Source organism: Dermacentor silvarum, chromosome 6, assembly GCF_013339745.2.
Source record: "Dermacentor silvarum isolate Dsil-2018 chromosome 6, BIME_Dsil_1.4, whole genome shotgun sequence".
In the NCBI taxonomy this organism is placed as follows: Eukaryota; Metazoa; Arthropoda; class Arachnida; order Ixodida; family Ixodidae; genus Dermacentor; species Dermacentor silvarum.
This window is the reverse complement of record NC_051159.1, coordinates 83,642,080-83,660,637: the sequence shown is the minus strand read 5'-3', so window position 1 is coordinate 83,660,637 and position 18,558 is coordinate 83,642,080. Positions and strand designations below refer to the sequence as shown.

Sequence of the window (18,558 nt, the reverse complement as noted above, 5' to 3'; positions counted from 1 at the left end):
CAAGTTCTTACATTAACTGGAACTTGCCACCACCTGTAGGAGGCACGCTATGAGTATGAAATATTACTGAAGGTATCGTCACTAAGACGGAGAAATAAATTTGAACTAAGAAAGAGGGGTGTTACTAGCTGCAGACGGGCCTGGGTTTGCTAAATCTCAACCGCTGCGGCCTAGCTTCAGCTATCAAGGTTGGTAGAGTCAAGCCCGTAGCAACATGTACAGGTGCATGTAAATCAAGACGTACAAAACAAGGACCGGCAGCGTACTGGCTGCCGTGGCGTTGCTGACCATCAGCATAAATAACAGTACACTCCGGCCACTTCAAAATAGAAGATCGTTTTATTTGAAGCTTGGAACGGGAGAATTACACTCTTAGCAAGCCTAATGAAAACGAGGAGAACACAACAGGGCAAAACTTGGCTGGCGCTGTGGGATACGGAATGAGATATCCGGTTTTTTTCTTGTTACACCAGTACGCTTAATGTACACGCGATATAATTATGCGTCACAGTAGCGGAGCCATCTTCTCGTGGGCATCGCGAGAGAGTGCAGAGCTCACACAAAAGTGATATGTCGCTTCTGTTCCCACGGCTCCCCTCTGTGGTTACGTGGCACCCGTGTGCTCGGTGACGCGGACACAACAAAGAAAAAAAAGTAATTGTGCACCACGACAAAACTCTTCAAACACGAAATGTGCCGAAAAAAAAAAAACGGAACACTCTAATTATGCACAGGTTGTGCTTGAGAATAGGAAAGACAACTTTGCGGGTTGGTTAAAAAAATAAAATAAAGAAGCGTGGTTTTCAAATCAGGAACCTTTATCGTCTTTAGAATAAGTAAGAGGCCACATGGTGCACATTATTGCGAAACATTTTCTTCTGGATGTTGTTAGAGACACAATAACAAGACGCTAGATGACATAAAATGACTACATCGTAGCAAGAGCTATTAGTTGTGAAACAAAGAGCAAATTTTCGCGTGGTACCATTAACCACTGCAGCAACAACACGCATAGGAAGCAGTGTGCCGAACAAAGTTTCGATTTTTAGTTCTACGTCTCAGTTGACAATGCGTGTCTTCATAAATATTCTATATGGCATGACAACGTCCGGAAGTGCCGCTTGCCTAGGTGTTTTCGGTATGTCTTGGCAACATTTGTGGTGCAGAAGCAGCAAATAAATATATTATACCCAGCTTTCAAAGTGCACGTACGTATGTACAGTCTGTTTCACACTTGGGAGAAAACTCGGAGCGCCTTGCAAGGCGCTCCGAGTTTTCGCCTAAGTGTGAAACAGACCGTACATACATCATGCACGCCTGATTTCTCGCGTGCCTCGTGTGATCAGACGTTCGAAAGTCTGGGTTCTTCTGCAGAAGAAAACTGTACACTTTTCGTTCGAAGATGCATTTGCTCACGCCAAAAATAGTATCACTGAACTCTTTCCCCGTGCTTTTGGAGGGTGTGTTCTCTCGTCGCATCCTGCGAATTGTCGAACTTTAACTCAAACGCGGCGCTCTTTTTCCAGCCTGCAGGATTTATGAGAATGTTTTACTCTCGACGCATAGATGGCGCCACTGCAAGCTGCCATCAGTAGATCATCGACGTCTGGGTGTTTCGTTTCTTTCTTTTGGTCTCGCAATTATTATTATTATTATTATTATTATTATTGTTATTATTATATTATTATTATTATTATTATTATTATTATTATTATTATTATTATTATTATTATTATTATTATTATTATTATTATTATTATTATTATTTGCGTTTGTTTTTGACAAGTTTATAAAGACGAAGACTAATCACTTTGTTCAATCGGAGCTGCTTTAAAAATTTTTCTACGTCGGTTCTGCGTATCGAGCAGAAAGTCCAGCAACATAATCATTCCTTGGAAGCAGCTTGTTTAACCACTCGAAGAATATTGCCGCATAAATGCGGGTCATGGGCGCAAACCCTCCCTGGGTTACTCTTGCAACAAATTGCGCAAAGCGCAGGCTTGTCTTGAGTGATATTCGTTGGTTGAGGGCGCTAGTACGAATGTCAACGGAAACTCGGCGTAATTAGTGACTTACGAAAACTACGACAGTCAGAACGTCTCTACTGCGGTCAGAATACAGAATGGCAGTTGCCTGTGGAGCCATATTTTTAAGCATGAAGTATAGTTTCAACAGACATTACAGTCAGTATACTCATTTATTATGAGCCAGTTGGGAATAGTGGGAGTACTGAAAGATCTTCAGCCGAAATTAATTGATATTAACGGCTGCATTTATCTCCGGAACCGGCCTGAACGGACCTTAGTTAATGCGGATAGATGCAGTGCAGTCCACCAAGAAAATAAAATGAGTCACAGTAACGCTCAGGTCATTTTCATACTAAGCAATGCGAAGTCAACTATTTCCTGCTCTTATGAGCAGGCCACGAGAATTTTGCTTAAACCAGGAACGCTGATATTGGAGCATGAAAACGTGACCGAGCAAACACGTACTTACGCACGCTCTCTAACCGCGAGCGTACAGGCTCGACTTTTCGCATTCAAAATATTCTCGATGAAACAGCGATACGGCGGCGGCTGTCGCGAAACAAAGCTGAAACACAGCGGGTCGGGACGATTAGCGGAACACTTATTGCGCGTCTCCTGCTTTTGTGGCGGCGCGCCTTTCGATGCCATTGACACAGACAACCGAGCCGGTCCATAACTTTCGAGACTAACTGCCATTACTGGCTCGCTTGAAAAGCGGACGGCGCAAGCCGCGCGATGCCGATAAGCCTTAGACAGTGGCAGCTTCGATCCCGGCATTGTCGAGCCGCCGACGCCAACAATGCTTTTATCGAGCTTCTGTTCGCGTATACCGAGGAACAATGGGGGGCCTTGTACGGATAAACGGCTTCTTCGCGGCGAAGAAGTAAAATAAGCGCGCGTTAGAACGTGGTGAGAGACGTTTGTGTTGTCAAAGGTGTCCGTGTGTGCGAGAGAGGGAAGAGGGCTAACTGTGAGGGAGTAATCTTTGAGGTCGACTTCACTGGATCGGAAGAGGACGCGACGCTTGACGGTTCTGATATTTACCATCATCCAACGGTGAGGACATGCTCGCTCTTTCGGTGTCTCGGTCAGCGTCTAAGTAACTTCATGCTCGAGGTACGTTTGAAAAAAAAATTACGAAAATGATATCGGAAATATGCAGTCTTGTTACCCGCAGCTTTCAAGTTTTCTTCACCCAGTTCTTATTCCCCGCCCGTCTGAATAGCGCTGAGTGGAGTAACGTCGTAGAACACCTAATCTCGCGTCATCATCTCCTGGGACTGAGCGCGCTGTGCTTTCCGCACGGACGAATTGTACGTAACAGAACCAGTGTTGGAGGAACGCACAGCGGCTGCCAGTTTTCGGGCTTGTCTCAGTCGCACTATTACGAAGCTTCGTCACGATCGAAGGGGCTCGTGAATTCTTACGACGGTGTCTATAGGTATCATTTTGGATGAAGACTGCTTGGCGTAGTATGCTGCACAAATGTTAAGGAATAAAATGTAAAGAAGTTTCGTTTCGTGGCAAAGACTGACAGCTGAAATTCAATGTGCGAAGGATATACATTTCGTATTTATTTTCATCTGGCCAATTAACAAGTTCGTGTTGCAAAACCGGGAGGCTTGCGTGAATGTGAAAAAAAAAAATAAAGACACCAATATAGAAAGACGTGACAGAAAGAGGAGCGGTTTGCGTTTCTGTTCTCAAAGATGACAACTTGATTCTCGACAATTCATAAAGATTATCTCTCGTGCTACACGAAGATTATATGAACAGCACTCTGTGTATATGTATATATATATATACCTGCTATCGTTCGTTCGATTGTCAATTTTTGTAAACTTCTCGCCGTACGACATCAGAGAGCCTCGTCGTAGCTGCTTCTCGGGAAGAAGTGATGGGCACGTGAAACTAAAATACGTATCCTTTTTTTTATTTTAGTCACACTGCATCAACCCACGCTATCATTATTTTCTTTTTATTGTCAACTGCATGATAGTTGTCATTCTCAAGCAATAAGTCTTTTTTTTTCGATCAATCGGCAATGGCAGATTCGAAAACAGCATAGCCTTGGTTAATCCGTAACGCCACCACGAACAAAATAATTTATTTGTACACAGCTCATGGCGTCGTTGTAGGAATTTAAGACCTATATCACATTGTTTGACCAGCCGGTAGTTCAGGGCGTCGTGAAAGCGGCAAGAGAATAGAATAGCGTTAGAGGAGCGTTCAAGCCACAAAGTTCTAAAGCGCTTTCGCTTTACCACCGTTTGCAATGCCGACTTACAAAGCACGCAGAGACAAGCACCGCGTTAGTCGTTTAGCAGTCGCCTGATTGAGATGATGGTCATCGTATGCTTCAGCATGCTAAAGCACTCAGCATTCTAGGCTTGAGCATGCTACAACTATTTCTTTCTTTTGCCAGCATCATCTGCCAAACTGTTGAAAAAGTTCTTGTTGGAACATTCGCTTATCCGCACACGCAACAAGCATGCGTGGTCAAAAGCACAATTTGTGTTTCTGCTTATGCGTGCACAGATAAACCCTTTTGTGATCCTTGCCCGTACAAGGCCTGTTTTTTTTTTTGTTTTAAAATAGAGCCAAATTGACCTTCTTCATTTTTTTTTTGCTCAAGTAACGGCTCTCATGACTTATAATAGCGATGTGCCGGAAGCCCGGCACTCCGCTTCCTCGAAAAAAGGTAACGTTACTTTCGGTTTATCAGGCCACAATTTACATTCTTTTTTCACGCATAAGTTTCTGTTCTTCGCTTGCACGCATTAAGGTGGCGCTAAGAGCTCGCACTAATGGAAGCTTCCCGTGGGCATGGTCGTGTCACTGAGCTCGGCCTTTGCTCACGTGCACTCCTTACTCCGCTGAACTGCACGTTAAAAAAAAAAAACATTAAATAATAAAAAATATAGGCATAAAGGTATGCCGGGGACCACTCGGCACTGAATTTTTTTTATTGTTTTACCTTTTAGTAACAGGTATTTCATTGTGACACTGTGCCGGCAGACTTAATGCGTGCAGACGAGTTTGAAAATTTAGCCGGTACACGTTCTATATTTATGTGACAGGCCTCCACAAGGTCACACTTCGTTATTAACTGGTATGGTTGACACCTCCTGAACCCTACGCATTTACCACTCTAGGCCAGTGAGCCGCTAGCCGTAATAAAGCTCCATCACCACCGTGAGATCACAGGCAAGTGGTGTTACGTTGCATGCTGCTTTAATTAGAGGAACAGAGAAAGAAGCTGTTAATTAGAACTAACTTAGACGCACTTCGCATTATTTTGCGTTATTATACGTTATTTACCTTCCACAAGGCACTAAACTACCGGCTTGATCACGGCTCGGGCGATGTGTATAGGTTAGTGATAAGTGCTGCGCAGCCGTTCCCACTTTTTTTAAAACATGGATTTATAGAGAAAAAAAAAGTACCATGGGGCCAGGGCGGGCACCCTGGAATTCAGCCGTTCAGTGCCTATGTTGCTGAAAACAGGCGCAGGGGGAACATTTGCTTTCCTGGTTGCCCATTTATTCACTGAAAAAAAAAAAGGACAACTTTCCGCGTGAACGGCTGTATACATGCATCAACAAGTCATGGAATGTTGGGAGAACGCAGTGTTTGCGTAAAGGCTCACCACAGGTAAATTCCAGCCGCCAAATCTACCACAAAGGAAGGGCAATCGTAAAACAGGGTGCAGCACTAAGGAAGCCACGCAAGCGCGTCTAAGGTCCCCAAAATGGAAACGAACAGCGCTTTGCCCGTGCTTCGCCAGGCATACACGTGACAGCCATCGAGCAGGCCCAGAGGCGCGCCAAATCCACAGCGGTGACAATCATCCCGGTTGTGACGTTGCAGTTTTGGGCGCACTACGCCTTCTTCTTCGCTTGAGGAGCACGACTTCTTGGAGGTCTCTGATGTCGTCATCGGCGGTCGTTCCGCAGTGGCGTGGGGAAGGACGATTGCGCGCGGGCTTCGGCCGAGTCCTGGCGTCCAGGGTGGCGTATGTGCTTGACTGCGCGAGCGAGAAACGGCAGCGGCGGGACGTTGGAATGCGCCGGGACTTGAGGGTCAGGAAGAGGGTGTGGAGGCGGGGAGAACTCCTAGAAGAACGCCTGGGCTGGAGGTTCGCCCGAGGCCGACCTTCGACCTCGCGAAGCGACGAACTTTGCCCTCGAACTCTTGTGGCCGTTACCTGCGCAGCAGTGAAAAAAAAAAAAAAAAGAAGAAAGCTTACTATAGACAGTAAAGATAGAATTTGAATAAAGAATCCTATAAAGTCTCTTAAATAAACTCAGAAAAACCTGTTGTTAGACATTATTTTTGATCTTGGAGAAGCCACTGTAGCTCAAGCAAGACAATCACAAAAATTGTACTGAAGACAGGACAGCATGGGTGCGACACTCATAACTGATTTATTACAGCCCCGCATAGAAGGCCAGAAAAAGAAAGAGAGAGAGAGAAATAGAAGAGAGGAAAGGCAGAGAGCTTAACCAGACGCACCGGGTCCGGTTTGCTACCCTGCACTGAGGGTACGGGGGGAAGGCCAACAGAACATGCACAAAAATGCACATGTGCACAAGTTCATCGTGGCGAAGAACATGAACAAAAATCCAAATCTCCCTTCCAGAGATAGAGAGGTAAGGTTGACACATTACATATTTTCCTGATGTGAAAGGCCTCTGAAAGTTCGCGTACTTTTGTTTGTTTGCTTGCCCCCAGAATCTGCCTCATGAAACTCTCGTGTATACTTATTGAAAATTTCTGTTATTACACCACATGCCATCATTTGTACACGCTGCGCGTGAAACTTGCCATGATCCGAAGTATACTTTCGCATTTCTTGAGTAAATCCCACGTCCTTTTCGCCTTGCTAGTTTGACGGCACTTGATATCGGCCTGCAGCTCTGTAAAAGTTTAATTTCTTATTGGTTGTTCTGGTAGATAAGGTGCAAAGCTGGGCTAATTAGAATTGATGCGTTCTTTGGATCAGCGCATTTAACGACGGCAAGAACACATAGATAACGAGGGATCTTAACACAAACGAAGTAAGCAACCCCGTAAACTCGCCACACACAAAAAAAAAGTTCGTAGGCATTTCTTGGTCATATTCAAATAAGCAAACCAGTTATTAAAGAATTCCGAAGGGCTTGACAATAATGGCGACCTGTAAAGGCACCATCTGTGGCGCTTTCTGTTTTCCGAAAAATGGCAGAAATTGCTGCGCAAATTTTGCTGCATGATTGCGTAGCGACAATATTTCAAGTACAGCTTAGATTTTCCTTTTGCAAAATCGCCGGAATGATAGAGCGAGCTGATACACAGCGCCAACGAACAAAATTGAACAGTGAAAGCGATCTCCAAAGCAAACGCTTAAACCCAATGATGCCTCAAAGTCAAATACAAGTGTGGCCGGCCTGCGTTTTGCGTGCGATTCGCACTTACCGCACACTCGTTTGACTTTTCTTTCCTACAGAGAGTGTCCGTGCATGCAGCGAGGCGACTCAAACGTGCACAGTCTACCTGCGTTATCGTATTCTTCGTTAAAGTGCATTTTCTATCCCAATATGTTGGCTCGTCGCAGCTTGTCTCGACAACGAACTCTGGAGGCGATGACGTATGCACCATTGTGCTCGGAGTAAACGCAGCATGTGTTCGCAGCGTTCGCACAATAGAGTGCATTTCCTCGCAATATCGCAGCTAGGAAAGCGAGGTAAATCGATCAGCACAGGCTTGTTGCGCGGCTCTGGCGCGCGACCACCTTATGAGAACAAAGTCAAACATCACGTAGGTGACCCGAGGGAAAGGACGTTTGGTGTCGAGGCCAAATCGGGAGTTGCCCAGGAAACGCGGCTTGCGTTTTGCTGAACAAAGGTGAGCGACCACGTGCCGACCGAAGAGCGTGGAGCTACATACAGATAAACATATACAGGCTTGGTTAACAGCGAGAAGCTTTTAATGAATGCGGGAGGCGCCAGGCCTTGTGGGAGAAACGGAGCTTGCCACTTGACGTGGCGAAGGTGATTACTCAGCGAAAGCTAATCATGGACGCTTATTGCTACGTGTGCAAAACAATTCGAAAGCATATGTATATCTTGTGTGAGCTGTGACCCTGTGTCTGGCTCCCTGTCTCTCTCTTTTTTTTTTCCTTCTTATCTTTCTACCTCCCCATTTTCCACTCCCAGTTAGGGAAGCAAACCGGAATGTTCTTTATGTGTTTTGGTTAACTTTCCGGTATTTCTTATTTCGTTCGTCTCTCCATATTTATTACTTATTTATCGTAGGGAATTCCAGGGCTAACGCTGCATAATCGATCGGTACAGCTTAAGCTTGTGTTTGTTTTCTTCGAGACACCTGTCGATGCTTAAGCGCAACAGATTGAAATATTACTTACCAGTCTGAGTAAACTGCTGAAAAACATACCGAGAAAGACATTCAGCTATCAAAGCCTTTGGCCCAAACGATAGCCATGACAAAGAGAGTTGAAAGAAATATAATGTCGGAAAGAGCCTGAAGAACCAGACAAAACACCGTCGAGTGAAAACAGGCAGAAAACAAATAATTTAAGGACTTTTCTGCACGTGAAATCAGAAATTACCTGCACGTGAAATCAGAATGTGTAGGAGGCTAATTAGAGCACTAGTTGGACAAGAACAAGAATTAGGGCACAAGTTGCAATTGCCGAATTGAAGCCGATCAGCATTGAAGTCGTGTTTGTTTAGCGTAAGACTAGCAGCCCTTCCGTAATATCCGTCCATAATATGCACTGGCGTTACAGCTAACATTTTCCCATCAGCATGCGTCAAGCAGTTTGGGATGATCCTTACTGTAGCGCCAAGGTGTTTACGGATTTTTATACACCACATATTGGGGATGCATATTGGCGAGTGGTGTTATTCTTAGGATTTCTGCTAAGCAGCCATGACTTCACCACTGCTAGGCTTTAACTACCCAACTGGAACATGTGCCCTAAAGTGAACAATTAAAATAAAATTATTGAATTATTTTAGTCAGCCCCCTGAACATTGCCAATATTGCGTTACGTTTCAGCGTAGACGCGATCTAAACATAAATATCTGCAATTGCAAATCTGTATGGCATGAATTCGACAAACAGTTTCTTAATCTTGACCACAAAAATATTGCACTCGGTGTTATTTATCGCTCTCCATGCTCATCCCCCACTGGATTTTGTGACGCATTCAGTAAAATCTTGGAAACATTATTACCTGAAAAAAAAAAAAAAACGTTATCATCATGGGTGACATAAATATTAACTTACACGATAAAACAGCTTTTTCCTCTACAAGCTACTCTAGTTTATTTCATAGTTTCGGTTGCGAGCGCCTAATTACCCAATCGACAAGGTGTAGTAATGGCGTAGGTGCGCTTATTGATTATGCACTATCACATTTGCTGCTTCGGCCCAAAGCAGGTGTCTTGAGTGTGGATAACACAGATCATTACCTTATATTATTGTACTCAGATTCCCGTTCTCGTATTCGCAGCATTCCTACTTTCCCCAAGCTTGTTTTAGATAGAAACGGATTCATTGATCCTATCACAGCTATCGATTGGTCCTCGGTATCTGATATTATTGACCCACAGAAGGCAATCTCGAAATTCTTCTTCGTTGCACACACACTTTGATTTGAACTCTCACAGAAGGATACGCAAAAAATTAACTTCTTGTCAAAGCACCTGGTTGAATAATGAATTATTAAAGGCGATGCATGCGCAGTGAAATCTTTATTTAAAAAACAACAACAAAAAAAAAACGACTTGTTCATGTCCGCCTGCTTTGCAGATACAAGAAATTCTGCAATGCTCTGAATGCTAAATGAAGGGAGTGAAACGCCAGTATTAGGAAGAGAAAATTGGTGAATGTAGATCAGATAATAGTAAAAGATAAAAAAATTGTTAATGACTTTTTGAATAAAAACTTCAAGGTTGATCATATATTAATAATCACTAATCTGGAATGAAGATAAGGTTTATAGTCATCCGAAAGAAATCGCTGATGACTTCCGTGGTTTCTTCTTCAATCAGTCCGTAAATGCATCACACGATTTGGAGGCTTCCTTTACTCGTCTTCCTCATTCATTTTTCATGTTGCCAACAACGCCTGACGAGGTACTTTCTCTCATAGGAATTTCGGAAACCACAGGCGCGGGAATTGATGGCATGCAGCCTTGCCATATAAAAATGTTTGCTCATCTAACATCAGATGTTCTTTCTGTTTTAATGGACAACATATTTAAATCAGGTATTTTCCCAAATGAGCTGAAACGAGGAAAGATTACTGTCGTTTTCAAAAAATAATGTGACCGTTCGTTAATGACTAACTATCGACCCATTTGCATTTCTGTTTTCTTCAGTAAAGTAACGGAAAAATTAGTGGTAATACGTGTAACACAATACCATTTCGAAATTTAATGTTATTTCATCTGATTAGTTTGAATTCTGGCAAGGTTATTCAACTGACCTAGCCCTAGTCTGTTTAACGGATATTTTGAGGAAAATAATTGATGAGAGCAATTTAGCCGGCTCAGTAGTTCTCGACCTTACTAAAGCATTTCATAAATTGATCATTTCATAGTCTTTAAAAACCTTGAATTATTCAGAATTTGTGGTCCTCCTCTGCTACTTTTAAAGAGTTATACCGGTGTCACACGATCACATTTGATCGCGATCAAGCCCGATCCGGTTCTAAATTTTTGACTGCGATTGGCTCCCTCACGCAGCTTGCGCACAGGAGCCACTCACGACCGAGAAATTCGATCCGGATCGGGCTTGATCGCGATCAAAAGTGCACCGTGGGACACCCGCATTACTTGCATAACCGAATTTAAATCGTCAACGTTTCTGACGCTGTCTCGGATATGAAAACGACTAATTTAGGTGTACCCCAAGGGCCCATTCTTGGCCCTCTTCTCTTTCTAATTTTTTTGAATGATATGCCTAACTGTCTTAAGTATCTCAATGCATGCTGTATGGCGATGACTTGATGATACTAAATTCTGTCAATTGCATTTCAGCACTGGTAACTAAACTGAACTCTGACACAGCAAGCATTCAGGAATGGTGCAATAAAAATAAATTGAAAATAAACCCTCTGAAATCAAAATTCGTTGTTTTCAGCTCTGGCCAATGTCTCATAAATAGAATACCACCTGTATTAATTCGGTAGCATAATATCACCGCGAGTGATTATGCCACGTACTCGGGAGTCAAATTAGACCACAATAATAAATTCCATCATCATATTGCATGTGTAAAAAATAGAATGACTTACGGCATACGAGTCCTCATCCGAGCACGTTGCCATTTCAACCCTAAAACAGTATTGTCGCTCTATTACGCATTTATTTATTCACATACCAAATATGTTGTGGGGTATTGGGGAAACACATATAATAGTGATATTAGCTCGTTGCAAGTCATTCAAAATCAAGCCATTGGGGTACTAACTTATAGCTCTTGCATTGCTAATGCAAGAGAACTGCTCAGAAGCAATAAGGTGCTCACTGTATCTCAGGTAATTAACTATAATTTGGGCATATTGTTTTATAAACTGATTAGCAATCAGTTCCCAGTTGATCTAATATCAGAATCATCTTTAATGAATGCTAACATTACGTTATTTGCATCTAATGAAAATTTTATCTTGCCCAAAGTGCGCACTAATTATGGCAAATTCACATTTCAATTTTCTTGCATTTCATTGTGTAACTCCTTGCCTTTAGCTAAAAACAGTGTAACACGACATACAAATTTAACAATGATCTTAAAGTGTCTTTGATTCATTTGCTCTAATAGCTGAGCGTCTTTTTATTGTTCTCGCTCACGTATCATATTGCTTTTGAGACTGTCTTCTAGGTTGGCACCTTAGCGTATTTCCACGTATATTGCTGATATTTTTTCTCTTCTTTCTTTTTTTGCAATTGATGTGCCTTTGTATTGCAGTGCATCTATGTGCTTTTTTGTTGTGCCTGCCTGTTGCACGTAGTTCACGTTTTCAATACATCTGTTCACACTCGCACACTTGACTTTTTTTATTACTGGTCTTTTTTTTTTCTTTTTTGTGTCTATTTCCACTCAACTTGTCTCTTATATTTGTTCTACTTGACACTTATGTTAATCTCATGATATTGCTTTATCTTGCTACTATATAGTAATTCCTCTCACCACCTAACCTTGACCGGAGGTCCCAGTACAGTCTTTGACTATGGGACCTCCTTTTGTATTTCATATCTTATACAACATGTAACCACTTTGAAGCAATAAACTAAAAATTTGAAACTTTGAGGTATTGTCGTGCAGGAAAAGTCCACGTCTTCAGATAAGCCAACCGAACAAGGTGAATTGCTCTATTAACTCCATTCAATAATTTAAAATATTTTTCAAACTAAAAATTTAAAAGAATGCGCTCGGTATATCATCCAGATGTGGCATTGACGAGTTGGGGGATGTGGCCCTGTTTTCCTTCAAGCAACGATTAGCGAAACGGGGAAATTCTGGCGTAAGGCTAAATTTGTGCTGTGGTACTTTCCAGCAGGACTGTTACGCATGGCTTCTCGGTGTAGTGTTACCAACCTTAGCGAGTCGGGGCTTCTTGTAGGTGGTAACGGTGAGTGCCGTACCGTGCACGTGGCACAAACAAAGCCTCGACTACTCGTCTGTCAATAACTGTGTCGGCACCTTCTTTATGGCGAGTTATCCGCCTGATAAGGCGTAGCATCTTGTGCCATGTTTTCTTCAAGTCGGACAGGCATACAATCACGTTACCAGTATTGCGTATATACGGTATACTAGTGGTGGTACGAGTGGCCCGTTCGCGAGCCGTTATGTCCAGTGTTGCCTAAAGCGTCACATAATCACTGCCTCTCTTGTCATTGTCGCTGTGCTATTCACACACTCAGTCCTTCGAACAACACGTGAGATCGGGCGTCGTATCTCTGATAGGTGTGCTGCATTTCCGTGAATATTCTGACGATGATAATTACTCAAGCGGCGCAATTAACGGCATCATGACAGCTGTCATTGTTGGTTTGTCATTACCGCAGCTGACTGCGGTATTTGTAGTATCTGCTTGTGGTAATAGTGGCGGTAGTGCCTGCAGGGAATGTTTTGATCTCTTAGATACCTTCTATGAACCTCTTCTTGTGTCACGCCCAGTGTTCTGCGTGTCGTCGTTCTTCTTCTTTGCGTTACCGTTCAAGTTTCTGGATTTCTTCCCGACTAGCCTTCTCAGACCAGAACGATTCTAGAACAAAGACGTAATACGTTCGTTGTCAGAGGCGATATAGGTCATCTTTGAGAGCGCCATATTTAGTACTCTGTTTTTGAGGATCAGCGATCTTTCGCTTTCCGGAGCCACTTCTGCTTATATATGCGTGCGGCTACATGTTTTGGTCTGGTAGTCATCGGCCGGTGGCGTGAAGCGAACCGCGCTCTTGCTTCTACTTCGGCTCCTGCTTGCTTGCCTCTCGGGGCTGGCTAGCACGGTGTATTGGCTGTGCGTCGTAGTAGGACCCGGAATGGAGGAGCCCTGAGTTCCCTTAGGAACAAGCGGCCCGTCGTGGCTGTAGTCACGGTCGTGGCTGCTCACTCGGCAATCGCTTCGCGATTTTCGGTTACCCGCACTGGCTTTGAATCGTTCCTAAATACTAGCTTTTGTCGGACCAGTGTCGTCTGTAGCCAGGTGACCGTTCTTCCGACAGTGACGCTGCGCGGCGTCAGTATGAGGGCTCTTTGCACTATCACTCGCTGATTTTTTGACGCACTGGCCATGGGGCAGGTGGTGTTCTCACAATTGAAACACCGTCGCGCCACCTCGGCACGCTACTCCTCTAATACGTCCCCCGATCTGAGGAGGCGCGCTCCGTTGCGAACGATGAGCGAAAGAGCGGTCCCAGCCAGCATGGTACGCGCTTCTGCGTACAATTCACTCATGAGCGATTCGTTGGTTTCAGTTTTGAAAGTGACAACATGACTTGTGCTTTTACCATAGCTCAGCCCAGTGCGTACGCGCCCACTGTAATGATGTTCTTATCGTTGATTTGTACTTGTTCTATGGTGTATAGTCCCATATCGTATGTGATAAGTCGTGACAACAAACATGATGTAATATTCAATCAAGGTGATATGCGGCGCAACCCGCTCTTACTGACTTAGGCGGTGCGTGTGACCTGTGACTCCTTGCATTGTAGTCTTTGGCTTTGAGTGGATTGTAAAATTAGTCCTGTGCCAAAACAATGAAAAGTGACTCGATACACTAACCACTGTAGTCACTCTGGTCGCAGCCGCTTCTTTGGTGTTTGTACGTCCGACTTTGCAGCGCCAGTAGTTTTCTGTTCTCGTTGTGCAAGTCACGGGGAACTTTTACCCAGGCTACATCACCTTCCTCAGGATCGGGATCGCTGGCCGACCAATTTGCTTGTTAAAGTATTGTTTCCTTGCTGGTCGTAGAGTCCTCCGTAATAGCATCGTCGACTTCTTCCTCCTCTTCATAGTTCGATATGCAGGACTGCAGTGGCGTTGCGACAACATAGTGCATGCGTGAAAGGTGGTGCTGCGCTCTACGGGCATCTTGGCAATATTTCGTCACCCATAATCTTTTGTACGTCGAAGGAAAGCATTGATGTGTCTCTTCTCTCGTCGTGTGGCGGACGGACTTTCCCGAGGCGCCCTTCCAGGATGGTAGCGGAGCCGGTAGTAGATTTTTTCGTTCCTACGGGTTTACTCAATACTCTACTTACTCTCATCGAGTTCACATTTATATAGATGGCTCTTCGACTCTGACCAGCTCTACTGGTGCTTTAGTTATTCCGTCGGCATCATTCTGCGAAAAGTTCAAGATCAGCCACGTCACAACATCGACAGGGTCTGAACTTGCCGCCCTCCGTAGCGCAGTGCTTCATGTGCACGAACAATCACCAAACCAATGGGCTATAATCTGTGACTCAAAGACTGCAGTCACTCTTTTCAGCTCTGCGCCGCAGCGCAGCTGTAAAATTGGTAGCAGAGATACGATTGCGCTACCATCAAGTGGTGGACAGAGGCCACGACATTGTATTTCAGTGGCTACCTGGGCATTGCAACATCACTGGCAATGAATGTGCCGACAAAGCTGCCCGTGAGGCACATGAAGAATGTGAAACATTCTCAATACAATTGTCAAGAACGTATGCAGCGCGGCACCTCTGCAGGCTTGCCCATATTATAACTCTAAGAAAATGGAATACACCAGAGTTTACCAACCGGCGCCAATATGCCATAGACCCAAAGATGCAATTACAACTTTTACCGGGCTTTACCTGACGAGAAGACACATTACTGTACCGCCTGCGAATAGTTGTTTCTTTTACGAACTCCTATTCATTCCTAATTGGAATGGCGGACAGTGCCAACTGCAGCACATGTAGTGTTGAATAAAGCACCAGACATCTCTTATCTGACAGTCACAGATCCGAAGATGAGAGGAGTGCCCTTCGGACGGCTTTGGGGCACTTAGGCGACAGGCCTTTTACGGAGGAGATCTTTGGCCCCTGCCCTCGTGCGTCTGCTATGTACAGGACTACAAAGGCGCTGCTGCGTTTTTTGAGGTGCACTGGCCTGTATGACCACCTGTGACAAACTCAGCGATGAATGCTTGATTGTGTAAATGTGCAGGGTGTGAACTTTTCTCTTCCTCCTCTTCTTTCAATCCCTTTTCCCCCTTCCCCAGTGCAGGGTAGTCTACCGGGCTCAGCCTGGTTAACCTCCCTGCCTTTCCCTTATGACTTCTCTCTCTCTCTCTCTCTTTCTACTTGGAGGCGTCCCGGTAGCAAACGGTGTTGAAGGTGCAGTTGCAACTGAATTTGTAGACCCAGGCTGCGCTGGTGGCATGAGCGTCACTCGCACCCCTGTTTGGCGTACGGTCATGCCATAATGGAACTAAGCCTATCTTTATGCTTGTGCACGTCAGTCGGCACTGCGGGAAGGTACTCCTGGTTCTCATAAAATTGCACCTTGGCATAACTCGTGCGACTATATTGAGTCACGGACCTTCGCTATCCTCGGGATATTCCTTGATGCTTTCCACGGGGTGCATCTTGTTTCGCGAAGATCGGTTCAGTACTTTGAGAAAGGCAATGCCGTGTGGGGAGCGCCGTGCGACACGTCTTGTTCTGGGCACTTCGGCAGCAGTTCTCACTGTGTATAAAAGTGAAGTCGAATGAAAGTGAATGAGTTCGAGAGAAAATAAAATACGTGCGGTTTTGACAGTATGTAAACATCAAATTTAGCTTTCAATGCTGGGCACGACAAACTAAAAAGCATGATACTGCTATAGTTCTTGCTATTGCACCATCAAAAATATGGAGCTGAAGAATGAAATTGTTTAATGGTGTGCAATGACATGACGTTTCGAGTAAAACTGCAGCACCACATTCATAATATCACAGATAATCGTCGAGCTCTAATTGCTCTCTTTGGGAAGTGGAGCACTTTAGGTGCCCGCCCGGAGTGAGATAATTCCGTTATCATGGTCCAGTATTTGTCCAATCAGTATGTCTCGAAACGCCTATAGACCAGCGGAACCGAGAAAAATACAAGACGCATGAAACGTCACATCTATGATGTCTTTATTCGTATCTGCTGTGTTGGTTCGGCTGATTTAAGCTTTTCCAACAGCGTACTAAAACTGGGATAAGTGTGGTGATATCTCTTCAACCACTGAAACCAACTCGGACGCCGGGACAATGGTCCCGCCACCCATCGTTGAACAAACTGCTGCCACGTCCTCTCCTGTATTCATTTTGATTTCACTGGTTAAAGAAATGTTAGTTATTTTTTTTACCAACTGTGTATACGGCAGATGGCATTCCCCGCTCTCCAATATTTCCCCTTGCACGCACTTGTTGCAAGCAAGCCAACAACCGCCCCGTTAGTTACGGTAAAGTTCAAGATTGGAGGAGTTCGTATAGTTCACTTGCAGATAGATATAGTGCAATAACAACACGACTCAAAGGAAGAGGCACTTTCACGGCTCGCTCACTTGCAACTGAATGATTTTATTTCCAGTCCTTTGGAATCATCAACATCATCATCACCAGCCTATTTTTATGACCACTGCAAGACGAAGGCCTCTTCCTGCGATCTCCAATTACCCCTGTCTTGCGCTAGCTGATTCCAACTTCAGCCAGCAAATTTCCTAATTTCATCACCCAGCCTAATTTTCTGTGGTCTTCGACTTCGCTTCGCTTCCCTTGGCACCTATTCTGTAACTCTAATGTTTCAACGGCTGCCTGCCCTACGCATTGCATGCCCAGCTCTATTTTCTTTATTACTCGTAGTGTCAACCTTGTTCTTCTTTGTCTCTTAACGTTACGCCTTTGGAATAAATACTTAAAAATAATAAAGGGAACGAATAAAGTAGATTGCCAATCACCACATATACCGTGACCTGTCACATGAACCCCTTCAGTGATACGTGCGTAACCGTTGAGGACGTGCCAAGAAAGACCTCGTGCTATGCGGCATGGTCCATGCGGCATGCTCAAGACCTTGGAGTACAGCCGTGGCTGCGAAACGTGAAGGGCGGCTAGAGTAAAATACACTCACGCATCTGCCTCTTTCCGCGCATGCCGAAGAACCCGGACCCGCGTTTGCCCTGGAGCACGGCGCGGCGCAGCTGGGCGATGAAGGAGTCCACGCTGGCCGGCGCCAGGAGCCGCTTGCCGCGCATGGCGTGGAAAGCGCGCTTGTCCTCCGAGTCCCAGGTGTCATCGTCTTTCTTGCCCCGCATGGCGTGGAATGCGCGCTTGGTCTCCGCCGCCGCCTCGTCCAGCTCTTCGTCGGGGCCGCCGCCCTCGGCCCACGACATCTGCTCCTCGAGGAGCACGTCGCCCAGCTGTCCGCCGTCGCCACCGCCGCCACCGGCCGCCTCGGAACTCTGCGAAGTGGGGAGGAAGGGTCGTCACCGTGGTTCATTCTGAAAGGAGTTGAGGGCTGAGAACGAGCGATGAAAGAAAATAAAGTCAACCAGGGGAAGTATTTTGTTAGGGTCCACTGGTGGACATGTCCACTGGGTCTGCTGCTGATGTGCTGATTGCCTGTTGCGCCTGGTGCCTGTGGACGCCCACCAAAGCCCAGCTAATCAGAACTTCAACAGCAGACGATATGGGAATGTCCACTAGGAAGACCTTTACAGAATACTTCCCCAAGTCCAGCGTTCAGTTTAAATTAAAAAAAAAAATGTCGCACTTTCACCCGAAAGGCGAAGCATCAATTGCGATAGCAAATTAGTAGAGAACTATACGGAGTAAGGATAGTAGTTTTATCAGCTGTATAAACGTGGACATGCAGCAGCACCAGCAACACGCAGAACTGTTGTCGGCGCCGTCGGCGTTTTGCCCGCGTACGCACCCAACGCGCGCGGCGTTGGTGACTGTTGCCGGTGCCTCTGGGGGCGGCTCGAAGGTTTTCAACGAGATCAGAATGGGACACTCGTCGAGCTGCGTCGGAAATCTTACCCA

The 18,558-nt window shown here is 45.0% G+C and overlaps 1 protein-coding gene across 2 annotated transcripts in view; it reads right to left on the bottom strand.

Annotated features, from left to right (window-relative positions):
• Nucleotides 1-1,679: 1,679 nt before the first annotated feature.
• The window catches only part of LOC119455683 (uncharacterized), a 171,960-nt gene continuing 155,081 nt past the window's right edge, over nt 1,680-18,558 (bottom strand). For both annotated transcript variants that reach the window (XM_037717108.2, XM_049668953.1), the window contains exons 3-4: nt 17,645-17,975; nt 1,680-6,234 (exon numbers count right to left, since the gene is read on the bottom strand). In XM_037717108.2, the coding sequence (XP_037573036.1) occupies nt 6,143-6,234; nt 17,645-17,975 (423 nt within the window). In that variant the 3' untranslated portion in view covers nt 1,680-6,142. The remainder of the gene's footprint in view (nt 6,235-17,644; nt 17,976-18,558) is intronic.